Source organism: Anabas testudineus, chromosome 15, assembly GCF_900324465.2.
Source record: "Anabas testudineus chromosome 15, fAnaTes1.2, whole genome shotgun sequence".
In the NCBI taxonomy this organism is placed as follows: Eukaryota; Metazoa; Chordata; class Actinopteri; order Anabantiformes; family Anabantidae; genus Anabas; species Anabas testudineus.
The window spans coordinates 12,308,847-12,321,620 of record NC_046624.1 but is presented as its reverse complement, the minus strand read 5'-3'; the positions used below and the strand labels follow the sequence as shown (position 1 = coordinate 12,321,620).

Here is a 12,774-nt window from a genome sequence, read left to right as displayed (position 1 = left end):
CCAACAGAAAGAAAGAGAGAGAGAGAGAGAGAGAGAGAGAGAAGCCTGTCTCAGGTGTCGAAGTCCTTTACTGTTTGGAAAACCCCTCCACTGGAGACAGAAGGTCGGATCTACTCCGTCTGGTTGTACCTGTATTGTATCTCCTGTCAGGCTGCTCCTCCGCTTTGCTCCGGGGAGCTTCTTTGAAAGGGAATAAAAGTTGCGACTGTTCCTTGTTGCGCCTCCAGTGATGAATCCGACGATGACGCGCGGTGGAGGAAACCGTGGCAGGCGTCTTGAAGGAGGTGTGAGAGAAGAGAGCTCGGTGCACACGTGTACGTGCATGTGTGGGTGGTCCCGAGGGATGAAAGTTCACCAACAAGACGTTCTCTGCATTACGGATTTTGTGCCATTTGTTTTAAGGCTACCGAGGAGATTCATTTTGTACTGTATCCATGTCTTTGCTTTACCAAAAACCTTTATCACAAGTGATCAATTCCTAACTTAAACCCCATGAAAATGTGTGCTAGTCTTTTCAGACCATCAGAAAAGAGTTGCATTGCACTATGTTATTGTAGGAGGTATCGCCCGGTGAAAGTGCTTTACTTCCTCCTTATCTGTGACCACATCTAAATACAGCAGAAATCTTAATTTGAACTGTGCTACACGTTCAAACAAGCCCAGAAAGAACTGGATTTAGAGTCTTTGTCCTCTGCTAGTGTGATAAGTAACAATAATCCTGCAATTACTGATTATTTGGCTCATGATGCAGACATATTCTCACCTGCCTCTGTATTAGGTACACCTGTACAAGAAAAAAAAACAACAACAACGGTGCAAAATATCCAGAGGGACTGGGGTACCAGGTTGTAAAATGCTGTAACTGTTCACACAATCCACATTCATCCCAGTGTAGCCTTGTAGTAAGTCATTTCACAGCGGAGCAACATTTACCTGAACACACTGTTCATTTTGATTCAACTCTAACTACCCCTATCAAGATGTAATAAACTATGCACACTTGCAGTTTCTTCGTGTAAGTGATGTGACCAGAAATTATGTTGCGGGAGATGTAAGAGTAAATTTCATGGCTCTAAAAGCAAAAAACAACGCTATAAAACGCACAACACTGTGAAAACGTGGGCAATCATTCTCAGCGGCGCCATCACAACACAAGATGCTTCTTTCACATTATGAAACGGCGATATTATACTTTGTTGTTTAAAAATGTTGATTAGAGGCATTTTAAATGCCTCATTCATTCTGAATCATTACAGGCTCATTCAACTTGGCCACTTGTCCCACAGTAAAAGAGATGTTCAGCTCAGTAACAACAGAGGTAACAATTCTGAGATAACAAGGAAACAGTGATGTAATAGTTTGGTTATTACAAGATCATTTGGGTGTTCGGATAATATTGGTTACAAAAGGCCAAAAACACATGGAAACCATACACCAAAAGGTTGTAATTATAGTAGCTGTTTCTACATATTTGTTGTGATAAAGATGGACGACAAATATCGAGTGGAAACATTTGGGGCAGCAGAAGCACAGGTGGTGGGGCAGTTGGTGGTTCAATTTTTGATTTCTCCTGGCTACGTGTTGAAGTGTCCTTGGACAAGACACTGAAACTCATCACGAGCCTCGTCTATGTGCAGCAACACGGCTATTTTGACGTGGGTTAGGTTTACTACTTGAGTAGTTATAAGTAGTACTAATGACAAAAATCCCTGCTTGTTTCAGCTAAATCTCTCAAATGATGGTATCGTACAGGGCTGGATTCTCCTTCCTTCGATCCTTGGACAAGACACTGAAACTCATCATGAGCCTCGTCTATGTGCAGCAACACGGCTATTTTGACGTGGGTTAGGTTTACTACTTGAGTAGTTATAAGTAGTACTAATGACAAAAATCCCTGCTTGTTTCAGCTAAATCTCTCAAATGATGGTATCGTACAGGGCTGGATTCTCCTTCCTTCGATAAAAGAACCTCTCTCTCTAGAGAGAAATAGCTGCAATACACTTCTCGTGTATTGCAGCTATTTCAGTTCATCACTTTGCAGATCTGGTCTCACCTTAACTCGTAGACAGGATATCATGTAAGTGTTAACTTGTTTGTTTCTCTCTTTATTTGCTCTCCTGTTTGCTTGTCTCAGATCTTTTGATATTCACGCTGGTGCCCATTACTGACACAGATTGCATAGAGGGAAAATAATCAATGGCAGAAATGTTCAGGAATATAGACCTTTGATTTGGTTGAGTGGATTTGTGCAAACATTCTTGTTGCAACACTGAAGCATCTATATGTCTAATTGGTGAAACTGGGAATTTTATGTGATCTCTTCTTCCGCTTTTCATTGAGGTATAGGCAGAGCTGTGGAACGCTGTCAGCACCATATCTCTGTGTTCAGCCATCCTGAACAGCAGATAAATAGGCACAGGTGGCAGCAATGATGACTTTTAAGGATCAATTCCTTATTGTGATGGAAAGCTAGCACTCCTGTTTTAGACTGTCTCTGACAATTGTCCATCAATAGCAGCAACATAGCGTTTTATGTCCTCTCACACTGAGTGTGGCAGTCTGGCAGTTATAGTTGCTGCAATATAAATATAATGACAGATAAGAGAGATGTAAGTGAACCAGCAGACAACTCCTTCTGTCACCTAGAGTGGACACAGTAGGTGAAAAATATATTTTCTAGAATTTGAACACATCCGCCCCTTCAGATCACAAGAGATGAGAGAACTCCCTTTGTATGGTCCCATTAGTTTTTATTACCCACTAAATATTAGCAGCTACATGAACAGCCTTGTTAGTGTTTGGCACTGTAGCCCAGGCAGCCTGAGCAGCCGGATTAACACTAGGCTTTCATTTCCAACTCTGGACAGCTCTCTAATCTCACCCAAACCTCAGATTTATTGCCACTGGTAACCAATGAATATAGATGGAGAGAAGGTGGCAGAGTGATCCTGGCGTTCTCTCTGCTCAACCGTGGAGAATATGCACAAGTCCTAGAGTCTATGGTGTCTGTGAGAGGGTAGACAGGGAGTAAGGTAATTTATTAATGGCACCATTATGGGGGAAATAAGCAGCCATAAAACAGAATCCATGTATATATATATATATATATATATATATATATATATATATATATATATATATATATATATATATATATATATATATATATATATATATATTCAGCATATATATATATATATATATATATATATATATATATATATATATATATATATATATATATATATATATAAGGAATTGATACCCGTTTGATTGGGTAAGCCAACAGAGTGAGCCAAACATTCTGCCAGTATTCAGCCACACAGACCTTACTTTCATTGTTTCCTTTGTTTTTACCCAGTTTATAGCAACAGGTTGCTGGACATCCATTAATGCTCACATCTCTGCACATTTCCTCTTGACTGAAGCACCACACTTTACACTTAGCATCATTTCTTTCTTTTAAACATAATATTTTCAGCTAAACATGTAGAAATGTCTTTTTGTATCATCAGTGCAAAACGCTCCATTCATTTAACAGTTTACAGTAATTAAAATATCTAGTAGGTGTTTGTGCCTGGACCTCATTATTTAGGCTTCTATATATTAATGAAACAGCTTTGAATAAAAAAAAAAAAAAAATCTTTTTTATTGTTTGTATTAGAAAATGAGCTATATAGCATTACTCTCAAATTCATTGTTTCCCTCCATGCCTTTGTTCAAAGGCTTAATTTTCATACTGCAGCTTAACTATCACAGTCTGCCCAAAAGCCATGGGCTTTTCTGGGGCCAAAATATGCTGAAACGCTGATGTAAAGCAATTTGACATGTGTTTCATTCAGCTGTTTTATAGACAGCTTGCTGGATTTGTCCAGAGGGTCATTTTGTCTGATGTCGTATACTACTACAGCCTGCAGAGAGCAAGCCAAAGCAGAAGCATCTCTGTCCCTCTTATTTTCATCTCTGTCAAAAGATCCAAGTAAGTGTAAGAATGGAAATGCAAATCAATAAATAAATACTGCATAGTGGCTTACAGCATCTTAATGAAAATAACTGGATGGTTTCTTTCCTATTTCAGCTTCAAAACCATCGTCTCTGTAACAGGCAAACACTGTCACATTCTCTTTTTGTTCAGTATAAAAACCTAATATGTAGAAATAAACAGTAAAACTTCTATGTAATGTTTAGAACCAGACTATACCCTGAAACACGTCATTCAATTTATTGCATTATTTTTAGCACTGTGTGCAAACACAGATGCTTTTGGAAGGAATCGTTCTTCACAGTCCACACAAATTGCATTGCAGGAAATTTCCCCTCTGTCCTATGGTGGGCAACCATCCAACATGCCACATCAAACAGGGATCTAGAAAGCAGCTGACTAAGAACCAAAATAATGCCATATGTCAACCCAGTGCTTTCACAACAGGCCAGCCACTTGTTTGTTTTTTCTGGTTCTGCTTTGTCATCAACAGGGCTTTTCTAATCTCCCCCACAAAGGCAACAATATGATCTAGAAGGCCCCAGGCTCACAGCAAGCGTGGCCACAGCCAGGGGGAGGTTTTGGGGGCTATTTCGCTACCAGTCAGTGCTGTGCAGCGTTTAGTCTAGCATGAGACAGCCAGGGGTGAGCACCCGAGTTTTCACACAATAAAGGTGCTGAAGGGGACCAAGCACTCCAGGGGATACCACCAGCCCAGGGGAGAGAAGTGTACCACCATGTTCAAGACCAGCTACCGGGTCCTGCGCGAGGTGCGCAAGGAAAAGTATGAACGCTCAGATGTCTTTGATGAGGAACCTGAAGACTCTGAGAACTCTGCAGGTATCTCAGCCATTCAGGGCTGGGAGAGCCTTCAGGAGCTCAACAGCCGTTTTGCCAGGTACATCAACAGAGCACGAGTCCTGGAGCAGCGCAACGCAGTGTTTCGCAAGCAACTGGAGACCCTGCAGCGAATGGAAGAGGTCAGCGGCCTAGAGGAGACCTTCACAGAGCAGATTGAAGTCAACAGGCAGCGAATCCGAGAACTGTCCTCTGACCACGCCAAGCTGGAGCGAGAGTTGAGGGATGCTTGCCGCATGCTGGATGAATTTACCAGCAAGTAAGAGAGTGGAGAGTAATTGATCTTATGTGTATGTCAAAGGTCAGACTTCCTTCTCTTAGATTAAATAATAGGAAAATACATAGAAATCACTCTAAATTAAGAAAAAGTGCTAAAGAACCTGACCCCTTAAAGCTGACCACGTTGGTCCTGAAAAGCAGCTGTATGTAACTTTATCATTGTACTTTATAGTTCTAATCATATACATTACATATTTAGATAATTTCTATCATCATAATTCATAAAATTTGTCTATTGAGTGACAATGAAGAGAGTTAATGGTAAATTTAAGAGCTTGTGGATAACAAAAAAAAAAAAAAACATGCTTTGGCACGCTGATGATGAAGCATTATATTGTTAAATTGGAAATTCTTACCTCAACCCCACGGCTATGCTGATTCCATACATAACAGCACAACACTGGAATGGACTCAGCATTTAGTTAGCCACATGTTTTTCTGTTACCATCTAAATGAGTCTAATTTATGTTCTAAATCTGGCATAGCTACCTTCTACTACTATTGAAAAGTTAACATCAGGCACGAACCCCCCATTCGGAAACATCTTTTTGAAGTCTCAAGCGGACAACAACAGGGTCCCTTAATGGGAAAGGGAATCCATTCAGGATCAGCTGCTGCTTCATAGAATGCTATACGTGGCTTTCACCTAAAACTGCAGGCACAACTAGAAGTAAAAATGCAGCCCATTAGGTGGTATTGCAGTTGTCTGGGGGTGAGCATAGAGGCCACACCTACAGCCAGTTGAGTGTAGGTGTTCATGAATAATGGGCATTTTATGTAAAAATGTGGTAGAAAGCCTTTCCAGTGAACACTGTTCACAATGAGGTCTGTCAATTATCCAGAGTAATCATTCAATGCCATAAGCATCACAAACAAAATTCCATTCATCTTCATTACATTTAATGTGGTGGAATGAACTTTGGAGGTCAACATCTCAGCAAAAGCTAAGTTATCTGCAAGGACACATACCAAGAGAGAGAGGGAGAAAACATTTTATTTTTCTACTTAAGGAGACCAACTATTTAATTGGAACTGAATACAACCATGCTGCAATCCACTCTCTGCAAGCAGCGAAGCTTGGCAGCATCATCGATGAGAAGAATATTGACCAATTCTAGATGAATCAGCTGGTGAACAGAACTTTCACCATGTGCTGTTTTGATTTACAACCCCGTACGGCACATTACAAGCACAGAGGTGTTCAAGAATGAGTTTGTCAATCGGTTCTTTCTTACTGTGAGCATGTCGTGCAAACATGTCATTAGACTCCAATAGTGCGCCCGTTATTTTAGATAAACATTGCTGCACTGTGAAATACTGTAGCCCAATGTGGTAATGTCATGTTGTACCTCTTCCTGCTTTGGATTAATGCTTAACTGAGATATTTTATGCTCCAGATATAGAAATGAATGTGATTACCAAGAACAGCTGCGCGCCACATTGGAGCAGTTAAACAAGGTACTGTATGAATGAAATTAAGAAATTAAGTCATGCACACAGTAATATGTATTTTTAAAATATTTTTACTGTAGTGGTTTTAGCAGCTTAGCATATAGGGATGTGACGAACACAATTCACACTGCACTTCGTTATTTACGCTTGTGTCCTTGCAGGAGGCTGACAGTGCACTGCTGAGAAACCTGGAGTACCAGATCCAATCACAGTTCCTGCAGGATGACATCAGCTCCACCAGAGATAGACACAAGAAGGTCAGTGACACTGATGATAAATGATCTGAAACCAGCTGAAAAGGAATCTTCTTCTTATGCAGCTCCTCAAACTCCTCCACTAACCAGGCCTCTTATGATGATACAAGTAAATACACCTAACAGTTTAGATGGAAACTGTAAAGCAATTGCACTGATGCTCACAAAAAAGTAATCCTTATTGATGACTTTTACAAACTGGGCCAGTAAAAGCAACTCGCTGAGAAACGGCTTCATAATTCTTTCACATTGTTCAAAGCAGTTTCATATCTCTGATATAGTGGCCTTTAAAGAGCCATCATATTCTGAAATTGTGTCCATAACTCAGTTGTGAACAATACACAAAAAAACAATATTAGTTTAAAGTATTTCATACATTGGTGCGTGAGTTGCTTTTGAGCACAGTTGACCTCAGGATACAAGTCATCAAAAGAAAAAGGTGCAAAATTTCGACATGGGAGCCAAAAAATGTGTGTATATGCACCCGGGGCTTGGCAAAATGTTATCGTTCGTGACACGAGTGAGGAAAATAAGAGAAGATGCAACATGCATGGAAAGAACCCCCCCCCCCACCAAAAAAAAAAAAAACACAACTGAACATTACTTTCTCTGCAGTAGAAAAAATGAGGAACAGCTAGAAGGGGCGACGCAATGGCCTCAAAAATGCTGAGTTCAAAGAAAAATAGACTGTTACACAATGCATCAGATGTATTTTACACACACACACACACACACACACACACATATATATATATATATATATATATATATATATATATATATATATATATATATATATATATATATATATATGCCTGAGCAATTTCTCTATTTTTTTTTTTTTTACTTTCACCCAGTGCTGCTTTTGATGATGAATTAATCTGTGACTCTGCAGTATTGAGATAGCATATCAAAGGGCAGTGCTTTTGCTATATTATGTGGTAAAGAATAGGAATCGTCTCACATGAATATTAGGCTTGAGGTCCTGAGCTTTGAAGTGTTCCTTCGGAGAGAGGAAATATATGTGCTCTTTATTACTGAGTGTGAGTTCACACGTGCAAATGGACTTAAAATAAGCCTCTCTTAGCCGTAAAGAAGTGCTAGCAACCATTTATAAATATATTCACCTAAATGAAATCCTTTCTTGCAATACTTTTTGTCTCTCACCCATCCTTCCTATGAAAACAATTTGTGAGCAGATGGGTGAAATGATGACATTTTTCAAAATTGAATAGTTTAGGAATTTTCCTCCTCTTGCAGAGACTTTAATCATTAATTTTTTTACTCTATACTTTTTCTCTATGCAGAACCTTGCAGAGATCCAGACCTACGTAAACATTTTGCAGCAAATCAACCAGACACTTCCCCTTGTTCCCAATGTGTCAGTGGGCATCTCCGAGGTGAGATCACTACTGTTGTCACTGTGTGTGTGTTTGTATGTGTGTGTGTGTGTGTGTGTGTGTGCTGCAGTCCCCGTGGGGGAAGATGGTGTTTGCACGTGTGTCATCCCTGGCTATGTGTGTGTGGTTGACGAGGTTACCGGCTTCTCTGTCCTATTCATTGTCTATGCCTTCATTTGTCTGTGTGTGTGTGTGTGTGTGTGGCAGACAGTCAAACATTCTTTGGACACACACGCAGTGCACTAGCAGAGTGTCAGCACATATGGTATATTGAAGTATAATGAAGTAAATACTAGGAAGAACAGCTGTGCATGCCAATTTTAGATGAACTAACTATGCAACCATGACTGGCACTCATTGAGCAGATTGGAGTTCTATTTAAAAGAAAAAACATTTGTCAGACGTGGTCGCACAAACAGTTTAACTGATGCACAATGGTTCACTATTTGATCACTATGGTTATCTCGTGAATCAGGTGTTATACCCTTTACCTTCCAACACATTTTAACACCTGTGATTTTGAACTCATGCTGCGTATTAGACGCTGCTCTATATTATCATCATTAAAATGCTACATTAGTACTTTTGAGGGTGTGTTTACCCTCCAGTGAAGTTTTTGAATGGTCTGAACGGATTATTTCCATCTTAAGCATCTTTTAAAACAAACACAGAAAGGAGGAAATCACTAAGAGCTAATTAGGTCCAATGTTTGTGTCTATTTTGCCTTCACCAGGGTGGTCTCATTGTTTCCTCACAATATATCCATCAGTGATATGTCTTGTTAAAACATCCAGTCTAGTTTTTTTGTCGAAGCTAACCACTGCATCACAGATCTTGTGATTTATTTTTCCTTTTCCGATCTGTATTATTCATGGAATACTTTCATTTCACATTCAGTTTAACAATTTTCTTTTCTTTTGCGCTTGAGATCATCAAAATTTTAATTGGATTTAAGATTAAACTAATTGGTCCAAAACTTATAATGTTCTAAGGTCTTCTTGTATGAAGAATGTACCTGCTATATGGTCTTTATACAATAAGACCTTATGCTGCCAATAAATACTAGAATATTATGAACTTTATTCACTAAAATGACTTGAAATGTTAAGAATCATACCCGCTCATAATGGACATCATTAACCAGGTGTACAGAGGAGCTTTAAAGCTTTAACAATACCCACATCTATGCCCCTCACAGTTACATTACAGTTTCTGGATCATGGAGAGTGCTCTCCAAACATTCAGAGGTTCACTTTAAAGAGCAGATAAACAGAAAACATCACTGCTGTGAGCAACACAATTGTTGCTGTGTCCTCGAATTCAATACTCAATCAGCGAAGCTTTTCATACGGTGAGGCTTCAGAAAGAGACTTGACTGCCAAGTCGTGAGTGTGTGATGAAACCGTATCGCCTTAATGACACACTGTGTTTCTCTACATGCTTTCATCGATTTGTGTTCAACGTATGAAGGAGCAGGAGAAGCTGCTGGCCCAGAGGAAAGTGCCGGGGCTGCAGAGCCAGCTGGAAGAATATAAGAGCGCCCTCTGCCAGCTGCAGGCCCAGAAACAGCGGCTACAGACCAAGGTGGGTCACACAGTCACCATGACAACCAGAGGTTTGATTACAGGCGGCAGTGCCTTTTTATTTTTATCAACAAGCCAATATTTACTGAACAACATTATAAAAATATGTCTCAAAGGAACCAAATATATTGGGTCTCTTGTTAAGACAGACAAAACTAGGATTAGCACAAACGTATACACTCACCACAGTTGTATTTTAATTCAGATTAAAAGGGTACACAATACACAAGTATTGTCATGAATGGTCGTGCAATTATGATTATGCATGCAGTTTTCATGATTAATTGATAAAAAAGTCCCTTTATCTGTGAGCTGACTAATTGATTCTGTAAATTAATTGCTCAATGTTTAAAATTGATCAACTGTGTTGGGTCTTTTTATCCAAACCTGGCACAGAAGATCATTATAAAAAATGTATTGATTAAAAATGAATTATTTTGACAGGTTCAAGTGTTAAACATGTTAACATATGCATTTTGAATGCATTCTTATTTCACTTTGTTTAATAACCAGGCTGCTCATATTGCGTTGTAGCAGTAACAGACTTGCCACTAGATGTCATCCACGACCACAATATAACAGCAGGGTAGTTACAGGAAATAACTTAAATTTAATGAAAGAAAATCAAATTTTGTAACTGTATTGATTACCAGAGCTCTTTCTCTTACAGGTTTTGATTAAAGACAAACCTCTGCTATTTGCACAAATGATGCTCTTCACTCTGTTCTTATTATGCACCATATATCTGTCATATGTCTGGATCTTTTAAAGACAATGTGAGATATCATATTTATGTATCTAATCGCATTGTTTTACATCTATATATAATATCTTTTTTCTAAAAACATTGTTTTTATTTGCACAATTTTAAACTGTATGTCTTTATTCATCATTTCTACTGTCTTTTATTATTAATAATGTGTATCCCACTAGGATTTTTTTTTAAATCATCATTTTTAAATCATCTTTGTTTCCTTTTTTTCAGACTGCCATGTTGGAGCAAGCCATCAAAAACACACAGGAGAATTATGACGATGAGATCCAGATGTACAATGAGAAAATCGAATCTCTGCGCAAGGAGATTGAAGAAGCTGAGAAGTCCCTGGAGAAGTTCACCAGTGAATGTCGCCACCTGGCCATGTACCAAACATCTCTCCAGAATGAGCTGGAGAGGTACAAGAGGATTATTGAGAATGAAGACAACAGGTATCTTACTTCCACACCTTAACAGAAATACAATACAAGAGGTTAGATTGTAAAGATTGATTGTTAATAAGACAATAAAACAGGGGGTTATTTAGTCCAACACTAAAAACATCTTGGATTGTTAAAAAAAACCTTCATATTACCCAAAATGATAGGGTGATGTTTACTGTGCAGACCGGTTTAGTGTATGTACAGTGCAGCATCAGCCAGCAGATAGCACTGTGTGACAACACATGTTTTCCTCTACTGCACTTGCACAACAGTGTCAGTGAGTCAAATTAGACTTATTGATGTTATTTTATTTAACTCCTTTTCTTCTCTTCTGTTTTTTAAAATAATAATTCTACCACATTTCCTGACATATCCAAACTGTTGCATGAGTGACATTTCACGTCTCCTTTTCCTACAGGTTGAATTCGGCGATAATTGGCACTCCCATCACCCTGTTTACCTCTAATTACCGCTACACTCACACACCCACTGCATCAAGCAGGGGGAGAGGTAAGGGCAACATGAGTACATCACAGCTGATTTACATTGAGAATCAAATTTGAGTGCAATCAGCTGCCATTGTTGGAGACAAGTATACTCTCTCTTAAAGATTCAGTCTTGCAAGGATAACACAGCTCATGATCATTCAAAGCGATGCTTTTCTAATCTTTCAAGTTCAACAGTTCTAGTAGGTTGATTTATGATTTCATTTGTGTCCAGATATCACCCAGGCTATCCAAGATATCACTAGTATCAAGCCCCGCCAGAAGATCCTGGCTAAGAAGGTTATGAAAAAGAACCTCACCCCAAAAGATGTGATAGACAGTGGCCAGGAGGAAAGAAATGGGGAAGCCACAGGAGACGCTCCTGATGAAGACACTAAGGGCGTCCTACCTGAGGAAGTGCAGGAGCAGAACACTAGGAGAAAAGAGCAGAGACCTGTTCTCTCTGCAGTGTCGCCACAAGATGTCCCAGATGGAGCTCAGATCAGCAAAGCCTTCGACACCCTGTGTAACATCGTCCGAGACAGAATGAGGAAGTACAAGAAGCCTGAGCCAATTGCTGACTTCTACACCAAGGGTCGTTATGTTCTTGTCACAGGCGACAGCAGCTACCCAGATCCCTGCTTCTACACTTCCACGCCATCAGGCGGCCACATCTTTGTCACAATCAGAGATGGAATGACGTCTCCCTATGAACCTTATGGACACATCACACCTTCTCCTCCACCTCCTCAGCCCATAGTAGGCCCAAGGCCCCTCAGTCCCACTCCTCCTAATTCGACTGGGCCAAAGAAGGATAATAAGGGTGGAGGAGGTAAGGACAATGGAGGCAAAGGTAAGAATAAGAATGGAGAACCCCAGCCTCAGCCTCATCCTAAAGACCCAGTGTCTCCACACTCTGGCCCAAACTCAGGCCCTAAAGGTCCCACCCCAGGTGCAGACAACTCTAAGAAAAACAGGGATGACAATGGCCCAAGTGGGCCTGCTCCAAAGCCTGCGCCTCGTGGTGCCAGCACCAGCTCCAGCTCCAGCTCCGACACCAGCTCTAGCAGTTTTGCTCCTGACGCCATGAGCTACGAGAAACTGGAAGTGGTGGAGTCTGTGGAGAAGTTCTCCAACGGGCGCAAAGTTAAAGGTTATGAGGAGACTTCTATGGTGGTGGAGACCATGATCGAGAAGTCCAGCAAGAAGAAACATTGAAACAACATCGACTGACAAAATGAGTCACTCACCAGGTTCCAACATAATGTTCTAACAAGAAGACGA

General features: G+C 40.0%; 1 protein-coding gene across 1 annotated transcript; it reads left to right on the top strand.

Annotated features, from left to right (window-relative positions):
- Positions 1-4,719: 4,719 nt before the first annotated feature.
- LOC113159559 (filensin) lies at positions 4,720-12,708 on the top strand. Its single transcript, XM_026356319.1, has 8 exons — positions 4,720-5,099; positions 6,517-6,577; positions 6,733-6,828; positions 8,133-8,225; positions 9,696-9,809; positions 10,794-11,014; positions 11,424-11,515; positions 11,726-12,708. The coding sequence occupies exons 1-8, from the start codon at positions 4,720-4,722 to the stop codon at positions 12,706-12,708; spliced, it is 2,040 nt and encodes a 679-aa protein (XP_026212104.1).
- Positions 12,709-12,774: the final 66 nt, after the last annotated feature.

Coding starts and splice junctions, on each gene's coding strand:
- LOC113159559 (XM_026356319.1), top strand. CDS start 4,720: ATGTTCAAGACCAGCTACCGGGTCCTGCGCGAGGTGCGCAAGGAAAAG. Junction 8,226..9,695: donor TGTCAGTGGGCATCTCCGAG/GTGAGATCACTA, acceptor CAACGTATGAAG/GAGCAGGAGAAGCTGCTGGC. Junction 11,015..11,423: donor ATTGAGAATGAAGACAACAG/GTATCTTACTTC, acceptor CTTTTCCTACAG/GTTGAATTCGGCGATAATTG.